Source organism: Myotis myotis, unplaced genomic scaffold (assembly GCF_014108235.1).
Source record: "Myotis myotis isolate mMyoMyo1 unplaced genomic scaffold, mMyoMyo1.p scaffold_m19_p_3, whole genome shotgun sequence".
Taxonomy (NCBI): domain Eukaryota; kingdom Metazoa; phylum Chordata; class Mammalia; order Chiroptera; family Vespertilionidae; genus Myotis; species Myotis myotis.
The window spans coordinates 114658440-114677773 of NW_023416335.1; the positions used below are offsets into that span (position 1 = coordinate 114658440).

General features: G+C 41.4%; 1 protein-coding gene across 3 annotated transcripts in view; it reads left to right on the forward strand.

The window, feature by feature from the left end:
- The window catches only part of FLT1 (fms related receptor tyrosine kinase 1), a 204534-nt gene that overhangs the window by 98947 nt on the left and 86253 nt on the right, over positions 1 to 19334 (forward strand). For 2 of the 3 annotated variants that reach the window (XM_036299247.1, XM_036299248.1), the window contains 3 exons: positions 904 to 1012; positions 8178 to 8486; positions 13130 to 13276. In XM_036299247.1, the coding sequence (XP_036155140.1) occupies positions 904 to 1012; positions 8178 to 8486; positions 13130 to 13276 (565 nt within the window). Of the gene's footprint in view, positions 1 to 903; positions 1013 to 8177; positions 8487 to 13129; positions 13277 to 19334 lie in introns of those variants that run through there. The other variant, XM_036299249.1, reaches the window with a different exon arrangement.

A 19334-nucleotide genomic window follows, 5' to 3' on the forward strand; every position in this document is an offset into this window, starting at 1 on the left:
TTTCCTGTATGGTATATATGACTTTTCTGCAAGGTTGGGTTGGATTTTAAAACTAAATAATTTTTTTTCATGTAACTAATTTTTATCTTTAAAAGAAGATAGCAGTGCAAGCCTTTAAGCTGTATAAATGTGTGTTTCAGTACTTTTGAAATATCACAGTTTGTAACGTGCTTTCAAATTCATACATGTTTGACTCCTGTTGCCTTTTTAGGGGCTAATTTGTCAAATAGCAGCACTAAAGTCTAGTGAAACTATAGTGTGCTAATTTGTAACCTATATCTTCATTTCCTAGATAAGGAACTGACAGGCTGAGAAGTTAAGTAATTTACAAACACACACAATAATCTTAGCGGGCTTTCCTGCCTCCCCCCCCCCCCCCGCCCCCCCACCCCCACCCCCCGGCACCATCGGGACCGCAGGGCCACATTCTGTGAGCACATGAAAGCAATGGTTCAGCCAGCCATTCTCTTCTGTCCTTGCAAAGGCCCCTGTTCCCAAGCAGCAGCCACTAACTCAGGTCAGCCCAACCAAGGAAGGCCTCCGCCTCACCTGGTGCTCGCATTCACGTGGGCTGACCACCTCAGAGAGTAGGACGTGCAGTCCCGCATCTCAGCCTCAGGTCTGTAATTGTTGCGCCAGCAGCATGAGATAAATAAGCCTGAAACCCTCGTCCGAGTCGGATGTCATAGCCCCCGGTCTCCTGAGGACCTGCTTTCCTGTTATTTTTTCCATTCTTGCTGGGGCTCGGAAAGGGGAGAGCCTTCTGGTAACCACTACTTGTGCAATGACTACCTTTGTTGAATGAATGAAATAGCTGAATCGTTTCAACCCTCAGAAGTAGCTGATGGATGTTCAAATGGTCCTTTGTCCTATCACTAGCTGAAATTTCCTTTTCTTTTGTAGACCGCTAGCTCCTTGGTGGTGGCTGACTCTAGAATTTCTGGAATCTACAGCTGCATGGCTTCCAATAAAGTAGGGACTGTGGAAAGAAACATAAACTTTTATATCACAGGTAAGCCACACACCTTATACTCACAAAAACAGCCTGGTGACCTGTCTTTCTTCAAGCCTTGTTTGCTTTTAGTGCGCTCAGAGATAGAGTGATTTTTGTTTAAAGAAAACACTCCATAGAATTGTTAAACTTTGAACAATTTCATCCTTGCTCTTCGGAACAGTGCCATCATTGAATCTTCTAAAGAATAGTTTCCCTGCATTCTCTTTTAGAGCCATTTGTGGATGTCCGGCTCCCAGGCTGGATTGTGAATTTGGGATCTTGTCATGTTCATTTTTTAATTCCTTCAGTACCTGGCACAGAATCGGGCACACAGTGGTTGTTCAAGAATAATCAAGGAGCCCTGGCAGGGTGGCTCCGCTGGTTAGACTAGGGCAGTGGTCGGCACACTCGTTAGTCAGCAGAGCCAAATATCAACAGCACAATGACTGACATTTCTTTTGAGAGCCAAATTTTTTAAACTTAAACTATATAGGTAGATACATTGTTATTAACTTAAGTAGGGTACTCCTAAGGCTTAGGAAGAGCCACACTCAAGGGGCCAAAGAGTCACATGTGGCTCGCGAGCCGCAGTTTGCCGACCACGGGACAAGAGCATCGTCCTGTGCTCCAAAAGGTTGGGAGTTTGATTCCCAGTTGGGGCATATGAGAAACAACCAATTAATGACTCTCTCTCTCTCTCTCTCTCTCTCTCTCTCTCTCTCTCTCTCTCTCACCAATATACATATATTCCTGGGTGAGGATTTAAAAAAAGAATAATCAAGGAAACAAATTATAATACATATGATAACATTTTTTAAAACCAGAAAGCTAATTGTTTCACAACTTAATTTTAACTTTTTGGAAAATGAGACTCTCCTATAGAAATCTGAAGCTGAGCTTTGTTGACAATAAGTAACATACTCTTTCTTGGTCGCATTTAAGAATTTTTAGCCTTAAATAGGACCGTCCTGCAAATCTTAAAACTTCCAAGGTACGCAAAGGGCACTCCCTATGTCCCTCCATGGGTACAGGAAGGAAGTAAGTAGCTCAAAGTATAAAAACAATTGCCTGGCTCCACACTCCCCAATTTCTGAGGAAGCCTGGGCAGTTTGCCAACTCTGGAAACTTCGCACTGCATGAGGCAGGCGGCAGGAGTTGCCTAGAGCTCTCCAGAAAGAAAGAATAGGTCTGGTTTCACGAGACCGTGTGGGCTGTCAGCTCACAGGGAGCCTCTGGCGAGTCAACCAACCCTCTGAGAAGCTGCTGTGGAGACACCCTGAGAGGCTGTCACAGAGCAGCGGAGCTGGGCGAGATTCAGAGGCATTCTAGCCCTGCATTCTAGCCCTGCTTCTAGCCCTGCTTCTAGCCCTGCATTCTAGCCCTGCTTCTAGCCCTGCTTCTAGCCCGGCATTCTAGCCCTGCTTCTAGCCCTGCTTCTAGCCCTGCATTCTAGCACTGCTTCTAGCCCTGCATTCTAGCCCTGCTTCTAGCCCTGCTTCTAGCCCGGCATTCTAGCCCTGCTTCTAGCCCTGCATTCTAGCCCTGCTTCTAGCCCTGCTTCTAGCCCTGCATTCTAGCCCTGCTTCTAGCCCTGCTTCTAGCCCGGCATTCTAGCCCTGCTTCTAGCCATTCTAGCCCTGCTTCTAGCCCTGCATTCTAGCCCTGCATTCTAGCCCTGCATTCTAGCCCTGCATTATAGCCCTGCATTCTAGCCCTGCTTCTAGCCCTGCATTCTAGCCCTGCTTCTAGCCCTGCATTCTAGCCCTGCATTCTAGCCCTGCTTCTAGCCCTGCATTCTAGCCCTGCATTCTAGCCCTGCTTCTAGCCCTGCATTCTAGCCCTGCTTCTAGCCCTGCATTCTAGCCTGCTTCTAGCCCTGCTTCTAGCCCTGCATTCTAGCCCTGCTTCTAGCCCTGCATTCTAGCCCTGCATTCTAGCCCTGCTTCTAGCCCTGCATTCTAGCCCTGCTTCTAGCCCTGCATTCTAGCCCTGCATTCTAGCCCTGCTTCTAGCCCTGCTTCTAGCCCTGCATTCTAGCCCTGCATTCTAGCCCTGCTTCTAGCCCTGCATTCTAGCCCTGCTTCTAGCCCGGCATTCTAGCCCTGCATTCTAGCCCTGCTTCTAGCCCTGCTTCTAGCCCTGCATTCTAGCCCTGCTTCTAGCCCTGCTTCTAGCCCGGCATTCTAGCCCTGCATTCTAGCCTGCTTCTAGCCGGCATTCTAGCCCTGCATTCTAGCCCTGCTTCTAGCCCTGCATTCTAGCCCTGCTTCTAGCCCTGCTTCTAGCCCTGCTTCTAGCCCTGCTTCTAGCCCTGCTTCTATCCCTGCTTCTAGCCCTGCATTCTAGCCCTGCATTCTAGCCCTGCTTCTAGCCCTGCTTCTAGCCCGGCATTCTAGCCCTGCATTCTAGCCCTGCTTCTAGCCCTGCTTCTAGCCCTGCATCCCCCAGATGAGGAAATGGCTTTGGAGATGTGGGGAGGCACACAGCAGAGCCGCTCTAGACTGGCTCAGTCCTCTCAGATTCGAGAAGTGGAAGGGAAATCATCTTTGCATCCATTCCAAGTAGGAAAACCCTTTCTTTCAAGGATTCAAATAGCAATTTCACACAGATGCAATCTCAGATGATTTGGACTAATTAAATACCAAGGTTTGTATTGTCCTATATATTTGGTTGGAAACAAGTTGCCCGAATCCATAGCCACTGTATGTGTGATTTAGAGGACAAAAGACGGAGCCACTCCTGTTCTGTTCTGAACAGTCAATACGTTTGTGCAAGTTTAACAGCACCTGCTGGCAGATAGTACCGCTCGACTCTGCAGCGGGCACTTGCAGAGACAGAGTGAGGCCCTGTCTTTCTAGAAAGACATTTTAACACCCAGGGAACAAAGAAGAAATGTTAAAGTGTATATATCCTAGTATCCAAAGGTTTGTGCAGAAGTAATGTGATGGACAAATTGACCAATGGTAAGCCAATGCTGTCCAATTGAAATATAATGTAAGCCACATATGTAATTTAAAATTTTCTAGTATCCAGATTTTTAAAAGCAAAAAGAAAAAAGTGAAATTAATTTTACTTAACCCAATATACCCAAAATAGTATCATTTCAAGATGTCATTGACATTTTAAATATTATACTACTTCTGTTTTTAAATTAATTGAAATAAAGACTTGAATGAAATTCTTCAGTCACACTAGCCATGTTGTAAACGCTCAATAGCCACATGTGTCCATGGGTTCTGTACTGCACAGTGTGACTGGAAGCCTCTGAGACGAAAGCAGGATGCGAAATGCTCCTGGATTTGAGGGGGCACTGAGGGGGATTCGCATCTGAACAGGTAGAGAGAAGATAATCTCGCCCTGGGCATCCACATTCTGTCCACACCCCTCATGAACAGTCTTCCTTGGACCTAGCAGCGTGCCCAGTGACAAGTGGTCTGACATCAGGAGGACAGACCTAGTGAAGAGGAAAGACTGAGACTTGGAAACAGACTTGGGATCACCATTACAGGCAATTCTGGGATTCCCAGAGACCCCAAGAAAGATCTAGAAGTGGGGTTAGCATAGACTCTGAGTGGGCATGCCCACTTGGCTCACAGACTCTTTACATTGTGAAGAGGGACAGCCAGACAGAGCATCCAAAGGCCAGGACAGGGAGCCCCTCTTGCTGAGTCTGAAGGCAGTACTGGAAGCGCATGTTCACGGAGTGGAGGGGAAGGGCATGCTCATTTCCATATCGTTCAGCACCCCAGAAAGGTTCACTGGTGACCAGCATGAACTGTAGCACCAACATCTCGCCTATCCATCCCTCTGAGTTCTTCCTTGCTGCAGCATATATCCACGCGGAGAGGTGCCCATCAAGCTAATCAGCTGAATTCAGAAATTCCCTCTCACCTCCCACCACTTTATACAATTAATAACCATGGAGTGGTTGAGGCCTTTCCTAGATCTCAAGGCTTGTCCACAGAAAAGAGCAATGAGAATTCAATTCAAATATACCTACTAGAAGCTCTCGCCATGGAGAATTCAGGAGCCTTAATCTTAAAACTGAGCACAAAGCTAGCCAATCAAGCCTCCATTTCCTGGAATATAATTTCTCTGAATTCTTGTCTACCAGTCCTGAAAAGTTCTAGTTGGTGATAAGATTGGTGATAACAGATTCATTTGCTTACACGCATTATTTTAAAACTAATTATTATCTTTTTCTTACTCAAATTTTTGTCACGAGACTTACTCTCACGAGAGCTGAGACTGAGTACTGTTCGGTACGTTGCACCTCACGTGTCTGTTATCGGTGTTTCTTCTTGGTCCTGGAGCAGGTGATGCTTTAAGAGATCTAGCTGAAATTTAACTGCTTTAAATCTGGATCTGGATTTGGATCTTTATTGAGCCTCATTTCCATCATGTTGCCCCTTAAAGTACAATAATAACTTACAATTGCCTTCCAAACTGATGAAAAGTAGTTACCTGTGGCCACTAGAACCCTCCACTGCTTCGACACTGTACTGTGCCATTATGTGTACACGGTAGCTACTTGAAGAAGCAAAACTTTCTAGTAACCACTCACTGTCTTTTTAGAGAATGTTATTGCTATTCTCCATTGGAAGAGAAGCCTTCTTTACCCCACCCTGACAAATGAGGCACCTTTCATCCTTTTCATTTCTATGCTAGTCTCATGGACTCAATTCATGTGCTTGACCAACCAAGTCTGAATGTCTACCCCCTTTGAGAATAGATGACTCACCTAACCCTAGGTTGAATGTCTCTCCTCTCTCCTGAGTAAGCATTGATTCTTCTCCTTGACACCTCATAAGCTGCCATGGTGTGAAACATGTTAGATAGATGAGCATTAGTTGGTGCTGATGGTGCTTGTACTGAATCTTCAACGGATACAGTACAAGGGGAAGATTTCTTGTTTTCACTCTGAGAGTTAGAAGGCAATTCTTTGTTGGGGTTGTTTTTGTACTCAGGCAAAAAAAAAAGAAAATCAACATGAATTAAGGAGAAAAATCCCTCTGGATTCATTAACTCATTTTAGGACATTTTATTTATTATTTTCTATGGATTTAAAAGAGAATACCAAATGGGTGATGCTGAGAAATAGGTAATCATTTCTAAGAGGCTGTCTGATAACGTCCACCAAATTAGCTCCAGTGACAGTGCCCCCCATGTGGGAAATGGGCCTCAAAACCTACTTGGTTCTTTTCTTTTCGTGTGTGTGTGTGTGTGTGTGTGTGTGTGTGTGTGTGTGTGTGTGTGTTTGCTGGCACTCAGCATGACTATGGGTGTGTTAGCAATTACCGAGTGTGAAACAGGAACAGCACTGCCTTATCTCCCTGGCTTCCCAATGTCACTAAATGCATTTTATTTTGAGATTCCTGGTGGTGCTTGGCAAAGATAAACAAAATCTTCCATCAGGAAACCTGTGAGCTAATTTCCACAGGAAGTTTCAAATCACTGAAGTAAATAGAAACTCTACTTGCTCTCAATGGTGTGACTTGGGCCCACTTAGGTTCTAATACCAGATGAGACCTCATAAATGGAGTCTGTGGTCTTTAAATAAATGCTTTGATTGCAACCAGTACACAATACTTCTGTTCTAGTGTGTGTGTGTGTGTAAGAGTTGATGGCTGCTGTTTTAATCCTTATGCTTGGAAAATGTCCCAAATATAAAATGACGCTAAGCTACAGGGGCTATTTCTGACATCTTATTGTTATCTTAAAAATGATTGTCAGCTGCTTCTGCATCTTCTGGCACATCCTTAGGTTTTCATTTTTAAAGCAGGAAAACCTCCACTGGTCTCCTCTCTTCCCAACTACTGACAGCTTCATCAGCCACTGTTACCCCGCTCCCAGGTTTCAAATGAATACTTTGGCATTTCTTCAGACGCGACACTTTATAATAAAGCCAAAGCCCAGAAAAATCAGAAAAACAAGCAAAGTGAGATTTAGGAAAGAGTTGATATGATATCTAATTTTGGACTATTGTCCCTTTAAGGTTTAAAGGTTTCTTTATAGCTTTGTGTCCAAAGGATAATAATAATAATAGCATAACATGGTGCTTTTCATCTTCAAAGTACTTTGTAAAATGTTGGCCCAAATTCTTTGCTCAAATACAGATACGCCACTAGTAACAGGCGATGCAAGGGTTTTGAGAGCAGATCCGTTCAGGGCCAGTAGCCAATGACTTTTGGAATCCTCTGGTGAAACGGTCCAGAATGAGAGTAGGAGCTCTCAGGGCAGAAGCTAAATGATGGTCCAGGGAAGGAGAGGGCAGGAGGACGCTCAGGAGGGGTTGCCAGGGGCACTTAGAGATGGAGATGAAGGCTCGCTGGGAGTGGACAGTGGAGAAAATGGCTTTTAATGACAGTCACTTTCAGAAAATGTTTAATAAGCTTTTGATTTTTTTAAATGATTTTCCCTCCCACGACCGCCCCCATATTGGAATCCAGCAACTCTTCCCGATTAGTTGTCCACGTTTTCAGAAGACACCTTTTCTCTTTTGTGGCTGGGTGGAACAACCACCAGTAGGGAACCTGAGCAAGTCAGTTGGCCTTCTCTGCACGCTCTGCCCACTGGGCCAGCAAAGAGCAGGCACCATAGTGGGACAGCAGCTGGGGAGGATGCTAGCGACCCAGTGCAGGAAGCTTGGGAAGTCAGTCGCTCTTTTACTGGATACGTGAGGACTGCAGCGGTGTTGACTGGCAGGACTGGATCTCTTAACATGTACCTGGGACTTCCTAGTCTCACCACTTATTTTGGATAAGTTTGATGATAAAAGCATCTTTGAATTTTAGTACAAATTGCTATTATCGCTTTACTATTTTGTCCATTCACCAATAGTTCTGTCCATGATAAAGAAATGGGAAATGTAGTTATCATCCCAAGTTGTACACAAAAATTCAATTTTTAAGAGCAGCTTGAGGCAAATAAAAAAAAATGTCCTATCATACTGTCCTGTTTGGCATTTCCTGCTTCTGATGGCATGAACTTAGTTGGTTTCCACCTGCTATGTTTGAGCAAGTCCCCTAAAATAAACAGATAAATAGTCATTCTTTTAATGCCGATGCTGAGAGAATCTCTGCAGGAATAATTCAGCAGATCTTTGCATATCTCATGACAAGATATTGCCTCCGTATGACACTGGTTTTTCTATGAACCAAAGTTCTTTATTCTTATTTTATAGATGTACCAAATGGGTTCCATGTTAACTTGGAAAAAATGCCTACGGAAGGAGAGGATCTGAAACTGTCTTGCACAGTTAGCAAGTTCTTATACAGAGACATCACTTGGATTAAGCTGCGGACAGCTAATAACCGAAGCATGCATCACAGGATTAGGAGGCAAAAAATGACCGTCACGAAGGAGCACTCCATCACGCTTCACCTTCTCATCAAGAACGCTTCCCTGGAAGACTCAGGCACCTATGCCTGCAGAGCCAGGAACATATACACAGGGGAAGACGTCCTTCAGAAGAAAGAAGTTACAATTAGAGGTGAGCACTGCAACAAAAAGGCTGTTTTCTCTCGGATCTCCAAATTTAAAAGCACAAGGAATGATTGTACCACACAAAGTAATGTAAAACATTAAAGGACTCATTCAAAAGTAACAGTTGTCTCATATCATCTTGATTTATTGTCACTGTTGCTAACTTTCTGGCCCAGAGGAGATGCTCCTCCCAAAATGAGTTTGGAGATGATGGGAGTAATAATGAACCCCAGGCCCACGAAGGCTCCCCATCAGGCTGAGGGTCTCTCTGGGACCTACCTGGTGACCTGGTGCGCGTTTGGATTTGGAGGATCCCAGCAGGCACACTCTGTGCTTTTGCTCTTTGCTGTCTCCTGCCTGATAAACACTCAACTGGAAGCTGACCCTTTCCTTCCACTTTGATGCCAACCTCTTTTTATTTTTAAGTTTCAAAGCTGCACAAACTGAATAATTTAAACAGATGCTGGTTTCTGCCAAAGATGGACATGTTTAAGTTAATTTTCCAGCTCAGAATGAGTACAGTTGAATTTGAGACTCTGTTGGACCTCTGCCTGGTTCTATTTTGTATTAATTCGTCTGTTTTTCATTTGTAAATAGCACCTGGATAGCACATTATAATGCTTATTTATTTGAAAATGCTTTTTTTTTACATTAAGCACATTAATCTTAAACTGGAGCTCTAAAATGGGTCCCATGGGTGCAAGTGTTGGTATAATTCAGAGGTGTTAAAGGTTTATCACAGGATGAGTCAGGAAAATCCACCCAAATCAAGCCCACTCTGGTCTTATGTAATTCTGGGTAGCTTTCCAGACCAGTGGCCAGTTTCCTCCTCACTGCTCCTGAGTGGACTAAACAGCTATCCTGAAAGAAAGAGGATCATGCCTTTGGTTTAAATATTTTTGTCCCCTGGTTAGTCTTTTAAAGAACTTTGTCCTGTTTAATTAGTGGCATTCAAGGGTGTACCACAATCAATTATTAAACAAATAAAGGCCATTGTGACCAGAAGTTTAAGATTAAGGCATTCTTCTAAATGTAAATCTAAAAATGTGCCCACTAAAAAAAGTCTACTTCCCCATATTCCTATGTTAATAGGATTTTTATGGGGATTAAGAAATAGCATAACTACAGAAGCAGAATTCAGAATCATTGAAAAATAAACATTTTTAAATCAAGACAAATTGTATCTCTTGTTTCAAGCTTGCATTTGAGGGGAAAGTGACTTTTTTCCCCTCCAGTTTAATGTGTACTGTTCTGTTGTTTTCATTTATGATTGATCATTATATGTGACTTGCATGAACTATTGGAAAATAAATCATACTGACCGAAATAGCCATGGCTGAGAACACAGTGGCGGGGCAGTCAACAAGAGCTGACAATATGACAATGTTTCAGGCTTGGGAACTCTCTTGACTGTTTCCTACTTTAGGTAACAGGCTCTGTCCCACGGCTAAACTTGTCTTTCACGTGGGAATTGCTTTTGTCAAAGTGTGAAAGAGTAAACAATACCATTTCCCCAGAATGCCAGTTTTATGGAGCCCCGAATGCTCTGAAAACAATTAGTAACCTGGAAGTTGTCAGCCCAAAGGAAAGAATAATCAATTGTATCTTTTACCTATGGCTCTTGTGCCTGGCGTCTTTGTTCATTATAAGTCAGTGTGTTCCTTCAGGAAACAATGCGTTAGGACCCCAGAGCTTGGGAGCCTCCATTTCTAGGAAAGCTCAAAAAGCAAATGGAATGGCTGGGGGAGTGCTTCTGGAAGCGTGATGAATTGGACATGCAGAATGTATCATTTCCTTTCCCTTAAAATTGCAATTTTCATGGAGAGGAGAAGGGTCTTTATATTCACAGAAGATGATTTTAAGCACTTCCACGAGGTGATTTTAAGGATGCTGTAATTGTTCACTGTGTAATTAATCCTTACAGAGAGTTTCAAAAGAAAAAAAAACATTTAAAAAAATGAGTTACTCTTTTGAGTGTGGAGTAAGGGGAGGATAACAGGAAAAAGGAAAAGAAAAGAGCCGGTGTGGAGAATGAGTGTGATGGAGTGGAGGGCGTGAGGCTGGTTCCTCAGTCCCCATTCCAATGGAGAACAGACACTATTCATCGGGCCTGGTGACACCAAAAAGTGTCAGTAACACCGAAAAGTAAGAGAAGAGCCTGATGGGAGCTCTCTTTGGCTATTGATGACCAGCAGAAATATTGTGTTCTTTCTGATTTTCTCAGTTTGAAGGGATCAGCTCCAGTTAACTTTTGGAAAGCAACTACCTATAGCCATCAAATAACTTAGGTTTAAAAATATGGGTTTGATGTACTTTTTTTACTTAAAATGTCAAAAGAGATTACTATAAAGCATAAAGTGGGAATAGATAAAAATGATTCCTTGATTGATTGATTATTTAGAAACTAGCAAAAAAGGAGAATTTTCTCATAAGAGAATGTTTTTTCAGAAATGGGTACAAAGAAAAAATCATAATGCTGTATGTTTCAGGCATGTTTATGTAAAGTTTGTACTTAATTGAAAGTCCTATGTTTATTCTGCAGCCTTTCTGCTGTTTCTCTTGTCTGAAGTTTGTGTAGGACAGATAGAGCCCTTGGGAGGTCTTCACAACATTTTTTGTTAAAAGCAAATGTTCTCGTCTACATAAGCATTGCTTTCCAATACACCTGTCAGGAAAGCACAATTTTGCCTGTGCTAATGATGTTACCGTTTTTAGCTATGAAAATTATCTGGGTGCTGGAGGCCCTATATTCAGGCTTTCTTCTTATAATAAGGCCCGTGGGCAATGATAGGTTATTTTAGCATTTTCAGCACATGGGAAATAGCAAATGTGCTCAGAGAGCCTATTAAAAGAATAACTCAGTGAACTGGGTCTGAGTTTTAATGAGATATGTCAAAGTTGGCTTGCCACTGTAAAAGACACTAAATAGTAAATGATACTATTCTTTATTCTCTTCCGAGTTTCACTGGCATGTCTAGGGTCTTTCCCATGTAAAACTGTAAACATTGTAATGATCAAGCATGTTACCAAAATTAAAGATTTTGATAGATGGCTGCATTTTCCACCAGTAAAAGCAATTTGACAGATTGCACAGAATCCAGACCCAGAAATATTCAAATGGCTCTGCTTGGGGGCAAGATAGATGAGGAAAGACACACAGAAACAGGCAAAAGGATCATTGCTATAGTTCATTCCACACAATGTTCGAAGCATTTAAAGATCAGAGCATTTCCTTCAGCGTTCTTATTTGACTTCAGATTTCATTTTGTGTAAGATGAGAAAAGACTAATGATAAGCTATGGAAATCAAAATTTAATGAGAAATCTGTTTCTTCTAACATAGTTACCCTACCATGTTATACTATATCAACATGTTTAAAAGTTGTATGATAATACACTTTTTAACCTGAGATCTCTAAATTGCTTCAATGAATGCTAATCCTGAGAGTTTCCCTGCAGGAATAAGAGAAAGGTTTGGGGACTCGGCAGAACCCTGCAGGGACATGGAACCAAAGCCATGGCAATGTGTCATCTCTTATAGCTTGTAATCACTCCTAAGCTGCATTCACAGTGTTAGTACAATAAGATGAGGAAATCAGAAATGTTCAGAGAAAGCTCATAATTGAAACCAGTGACGCAGAATGTGTAAGTTATGCCAAAACTCTTTTGATTTCTGTTCCAGAAATTGCTACAAGGGGGCAAATGGATGACTTGGGAGGGTGGGAAAGACATTAGGAGTTGTCTTTATTTTTTTACCTTAAAAGCTTGAGCACCCACCTAACTAGAATGTATACACATCAGCAGGACTGACTACTTTATTAAATAGACACTGTACTCATTGGGGCCTTGGGGGTACTGCTGTTCCTATGTGGGATTTTAATGTTGTAATGTATTGCATCCTAATGTATTAAGTTCATTTTGTTGTACTATATTGGTTGGCATTTTATTAAAATAAATTGTATTGTATCATATTTGTATGTTTTAAGAGAAAATAATATAAAATACATTATTGTACTATTATATAGTGCAAAAACCACAAGTCTGTACCTCTGCCTCTTGAATGGATCCTTTGGTGGCTTGCATTTGGGAAGGGAACGGAGTAAAGAAAAAATCAATAAAGCTTTCAAAGTTCAAGAAATTCTCCTGTTTGGTCTGCTGCCTTGCAACTCAGGTTACTAACAGCTGAGTAACACAGACATGCCCTCATGAACACAGTGATGAAAGCACATACAAAATTATAGTAACTCATCACCACCATGCTATACATCTACGTAAAAAGTCGTTACAAACCTATATCCAGGATCATGTTTTTCCTTCCTAGTTCCAAAAATATTATGCAAAACTCCTTAGGTTTTAGAAATGCTTCTCTCAAAACAAAAAAAAAGTAAAGAAAGAAAAATATCCTTGATATTAAAATTTAAAAATAAAGAATTTAGTTCATGATTTTACTCTGTGTTCTAATGAATTCCAATGTAGGGTACCAACTTACTAAAGAGGAAGCAGTAGGTTAATCATAGAGGAGAAATTTAGGGAACAAATATGAATGAAACTTTATAGTCAAGTTCTGCTATTTACATATTTCAAATGTTGAGGTGCATATACAATAAAAAATAAAGCTGATGAGTAATAATTCTCTTTCTTTATTCACTAGATCAGGAAGCACCATACCTCCTGCGAAACCTCAGCGATCACACAGTGGCTGCCAGCAGCTCCACTACTCTAGACTGTCATGCCCACGGCCTCCCTGAGCCTCAGATCACCTGGTTTAAAAACAACCGCAAAATACAACAAGGACCTGGTAAGAGACGCTTTCCTTGTGTTTACTCCTCCTCGCTGTCCCCTTCTTCCCTTAACGTTGCCACCGCGCCCAGCCAGTACAGCTAGAACCACCTGCTGATAGAGCTGCAAGAAACTGGGCTCCAGTTCATACTTACATCAACTTCCATGAGGACTGTGCGAGCCAGGTCCTATGCAGACCACATTGCTAACCCGATGGCATCTGCTGAAACAGTGCATCAGACAGAAATGCTAAGAGCCACTCAGAAAAGATTTCAGTTCACCTTGACAGCAGGAAAGTGTTGTGAGGATTAGTTCCTTGTCTTGAGGGATAGCGGAGCCTTGAACACTTGGCATAGATGAAGTTCAGAGTGGATTTATAACCTTTTAAATTCACTTATACCAATTCTAATGATTTGGTAAAAAGAATAATATTTTAAATGATATTTTATAATACTGGTAAATAAAATCTAAACTAATGGTCGTTTGTTCATTGTTCTTCAACAAAAAATATATTTTAAAGCAACTAGACTTAAATCAGTAAGTATAAACACCATCTATTGTTTGCCTCATAATTCTATGGTTAAAAAATTTAAAATAAACTTATTTAAAATTCTGATTAATAACATTTATATTAAAAATAAATTTGCCATTTATTTGCAATACCACAACAACCTAAATCAAAGAATTGGCAATATGAAGTGGTTCTTAAATGTGAGTCTTCTATTCAAAGCCTCCATTCGAGTTTAAAGCACAGAAAGGATTGTGGTATAGTGACCTTGCTTTCACCCTACTCCTCTAATCAGTCACCAAGTTGAGCAGGTTAAACCTACTAAGTACTAAATATTTCTCAAATCCATCCTTTCCTCTGCTTTCCTACTATTCTTCTCTTGGTTCAGACCCATTATCTATCCTCTCAACATCTTCAGCTCTGTCCTAACCGGGCCCCTTAGCTCTCTTTTCTCTCTTTGTATCTGTTTTCTGCACAGCTGTGTAAAATGCAGCTGGGAACATGTCACTTCCCTTTTCAAGTGTTCCATTGGCTCTTCATCACAGGACCAAGTTCAAGCATCTGACAGCAAAGGCCCTCAACAACTGCCCCTGACTACTCCTACAACTCACCTTAAACTTTATATTCTAGCAAGTGCCAAACTCTCGGAGACCACTGAGCACTCCTGGAGACCACTGCATGCTGTGTGCACACACGTTATGCCACATCAGCCTACTGTGCTTTTTCTGTTCCTTTCTTCCCTTCACCTCATACCTACCCATCCCTAAGTCCCAGATTGGGTGTTCACCCTCCAGAAAGCCTTATGTGTCTCCTCAAAGAGGAGGCAGGTCCCCCATGAGTCTATTATTTATGAATGTTTCGATTCTCTCATGCTGAGTTGTGTAATCATCAGTTCATATGTCTTTACTATCTTTGCATATTCCTATTGCCCTCTTACTATATTGTGATGTCTTTTATGGGTATATTCTCCTACTATCTGTGCATCATCATATCATGTCCTCATCCTGAAGGCAGATAGTGTAGCTTTGTCTTATTTGCATCTTATTTGTCTTTTTATCCTCAAAACCTGGCATAGTGCTTGGTAATCAATAAATGTTTCATGAATGAATGAATGAATGAATGAATGAATGCATGGTTTCCAGAAACCTTTAGCAAGTTCACCTGATAGCACAAATGACTAAACTTGGTGGGGGGAAAAGGGACAGAGAATTCTTAAAGCTAAAGGAAGCTTTGGAATATCTTTTTAAAAAATATATTTTATTGATTTTTTACAAAGAGGAAGGGAGAGGGATAGAGAGTTAGAAACATCGATGAGAGAGAAACATCAATCAGCTGCTTCCTGAACGCCCCCACCCCCCTCCACCCCCACTGGGGATGTGCCCTCAACCAAGGTACATGCCCTTGACTGGAATCAAGCCTGGGACCCTTTAGTCCGCAGGCCAACGCTCTATCCATTGAGCCAACCTGGTCAGGGCGCTTTGGAATATCTTTAGCCTCATTTGTAAAACGAATCCCTTGAGTTATTCTACCAAAATAAAAAGATGAATGAAAAAATAGCTTGTGAAACCTACCTATAAATGATGTCTTCCCCGTAGAGATTCAGTGTTCACACCAGTATACTAAGCACCCAAAGAAGTTCTGTACTAAAGAAATCAGGTAAACTATGGTTTCAAGTTCTGTATTCCCCCAACTTTCTCATTCACAAAATGCTCTTCATGAAATGTTAATGTGAGATGTTGGGTGATTCTTTGAAGGAAGTAAATTTGACTTAAGTTCCGTTTCCATACTTTGGATGTAAGTTAAAGAATCAGAGTTGAGCAATTTTGAAAGCTCAAGAGCATTCTGGGACTAGAAGATGAACAAGGCAAGAGAATGTCCCAAGGCAATTGCTACAAATAGAAAGATTATGAGGTATGAGGGAGGTTTGAGTCCTAACATTGCCCTCATGGGTCAGAGGATTTGGGCAACTCACTCTTTAATCTCTGAGCCTCCATTTCCTTATTTATAAAATTGGAATAATACTGACCACACAGGCATGTGGTGGGGTTTAAATGAATTAATATGACTCAGCTGGCACACTGTCATGACTTAGTAAATGCTACCTCTGACCCACATCATTTATATAAAAATTAGTCAATGAGTTGTCAAATGCCAAACAACTCTAAATCCAATAAAGGCAACTTCCTCCCAGCTTTCTTTGGTCTTCTGGGGTCCAAAAGAAAAATATGTAAAGAGTCTTATAGAAATTCTTATATAAACTATTTTCTAAATATTATTCTAATATACTACAATTAGGATTTATTGAGCTCAACTATACTAAGTTGTCTATTTTATCTCCCTTCCCCTTTTTTTACTCTTTCAAACTACTACAGCTCTTTGGAAAGGAATGTCTTAATTTTCTGAAGATAATCTCTTATGTGCAGATAGTATTTACAAAGTTTTATATGTAAGTTTCCTATGTGAGGCAGTAAATTCAACAGCCAATGAAATACACTCTGTGACTATCACACTAATATTCATGCATGTAGATATCTTCAGATATACCAATTCTTTTATCATTTTTTCTATTTAAACCTCTAAGTAAAGATTACAGGTAACCAAAGTGATAATCCTTGACTCACTGGTAACCAAAGCTGAAATGGAAAAACACTGAGATCACAAACTGGAAAAGCCTGAAAACTAGTCTATAATGTACTAAATCCTTGGAAATTTAGACTGAGTTTCAAAGTCTGAAAATAAACTACATTCTTTAGAGACTTGAGAGGCATCTTTTGTATTAAGCCTGGCAACTCAAGAAGAATGTATATACCGTCAGTATTTTAGTGACCTTAGTTCACTGACAGAATCGGGCCCATTATCACTGTTATTTGTTAAATGACAGCTTACTCTATTCCAAAGAAAATAGGAGAGAGGAAGCAGGGCACACAGGAGGGCTCACGCTCTAGAGCCACATTTCCTTTCAGGAAAACCTTTCAGTGGGGCACAGCCGTTCTATAGGAGAAATGCAATTTTAAGAAAGTGTTATGAAAGCTGAGTAGTAAAGTCTTGGGCCAAAGGGCATCAAGCAGAAGCGAAAGAGGTCCTCAGCACACAGGCCCGGGAAAGCATGTGCACGGGGGACACGAGGCCGTCCCACCAGGCAGCCCAGGTGGAAGAGCCCAGACGCCCGGGAAACCACGGAGTGCGCACTCTGCCGCCAGCCTGGCCGCCCCAGCCCCAGTGCGGGCTCTCTGGGCCGCTCCCACTCACTCCCGGCGGTCTCTCCCTCTCCTCTCCCCACCCCGCCTCGGGCCAGAGGCTGCCTTCACTAGGGACCCGTCTTCCCACTCCTCTTCTCTGCTGTCTGGGTTTCGTTTCAGTTCATGTCACAGAGCACTCACCTGTTCTCTTGTCTTATGTGTGCTTATTTTTTTTATTATTATTATTATTATTTTATTTATTTATTTATTTATTTTTTTTATTATTAGTTAAGGTATTACAAATGTGTATGTGTGCTTATTTTTAAAATATATATATATATTTTATTGATTTCGGAGAGGAAGGGAGACGGAGAGAGAGGTAGAAACATCAATGATGAGAGAGAATCATCAATTGGCTGCCTCCTGCACCCTCCACTGGGGATCAAGCCTGCAACCCTGGCACGTGCCCTGAACGGGAATCGAACCATGACTTGGTTCATAGGTCAATGCTCAACCACTGAGCCACGCCGGCCGCGCTATGTGTGTTTATTTTTAAAACCTTTGTAGTTAGCTATAATATCTTAATACATCTTCATTGAATAAATAATAAATATTGATTGAGCTTTCACCAGATACCATGGCACTGTGTTAGGAGTTTTACAACTAGCTCATTTACTTTCACAGGTGTTATCTGAGGTGGATAATATTATTAGATGCATTTCAGTCTGTTTTAACTTAACAAGTGCTTTCAGGTACCTGGTTCCTTTCCGAGCACTTTATTAGTACTAATTTGTTTGCTCCTCAAAACAATTCTATGAAGTTTGCTAAATTGTTATGCCTGATTTACAGACCAAAGGATGAGGGAGTGGAGACAGAGAGGAGGAATAACTGGCTCCAAATCATAGAGTTGTTAGTGGGTAAGTGACCAAGGCTCACGCCACAAGCGTGACTGTGGGGCTGGGCGCCGCACGCTGAGGCCGTGCAGTCAGCATTGCCGCACATCACTCACAAAAGGACAGACCGGTACTAGTTTTAAATGACCTCATGTATTTAAAACAGTGAATATCTTCTCATTTCCAACCCTTAAAGATTGAGCTTCCTAATGACTCCAGTTTAATTTTTAAATGTATTTACTAGTTTTTAAAAAATATTTAGAGCATTTTTTTTAAAGAGTGGACATGCCGTATATAAGGTTAAAAATCATTTTGAACCCGAATCTAATTACTTTTCAGTGTTAAAAGATCCAGAATGCATTCCATATTAGCCCAACACTCTTCTACTCATTCAACAAATATTAATAAGACACACTTTGTGTCTGGTGCTGTGCCAGGCTTGGTGAATACAGCAGTGAACAAGAAAACTAAAATCTACCCTGACCAGTGTACTCGGTGGTTAGAGTGTCGGCCCATGCTCCAAGGCGGGCTCAATTGCAGGTCAAGAGCATGTACATGGGTTGCAGATTTGGTCCCAGCTGGTCCGGGCAGGTGTGGGAGGCAACTAATCAATGTGTCTCACATCAGTGTTTCTCTCTCCCTCTCTTCCTCCCTCCCTTCCTTCTACTTTCTCTAAAAACATCAATGGGAAAAATATCCTTAGTTGAAGATTAACAAAATACTAAAATCTGAATAACCTAATATCTAAAGTAATTAACTCATGTGTTTAAATGCATGCAGCTTCTTCAAGCTGCAACCTTGTGTGTTCTAACTTACTCCTTATCATCATGTCAATTGGGCACCAAATTTAATGAGTCTAAAAATGGAATAAAGTGAATTAACAAATGGGACAATAGAAATGATTATGGCTCAATCACAGTATTAAAATACAGAGAATGGGCCCAGGCCGGGTAGCTCAGTTGGTTAGAGAATTGTCCCAATACTCTAAGGTTGCGGGTTCAATTCCTGGTCAGGGCACATATAAGAATCAACCAATGAATGCATAAATACGTGGAACAACAAAACTCTCTCTCTCTCTCTCTCTTTCTCTTTCTCTTAAAGTAAAAAAATATTTTTTAAAAATACAGAGAATGGCAGAGAGTTAAAGAGGAAATAAAAGAAAATATGCAAGAAGTAATAAAGGTAGGAGAACCTCCACATTAAAACTGAGTAAAGAAGCAACTGGTAACTATTAAGAGGGACTAATGGGGTGCAAAGAGTTGAAAAAGGAAGGTAATTTGAGACACATTTACTTTGAAGAGACAGGTGAAAAGAGGATGGACCAACTAACCTAAGTATAGCATAACGGACTGGGCATAAAGAAAAATGGAATGTGAAAGGACCGAAACCAAAAAAACCACCACACAAGGGCTCTAATTGGAGACAAATTCTTTGTGACAGTGGCTGCTTTGAGTATGATTTGATTCTTAGGGGTATAGAGACAGCAAAGCTCTTTTA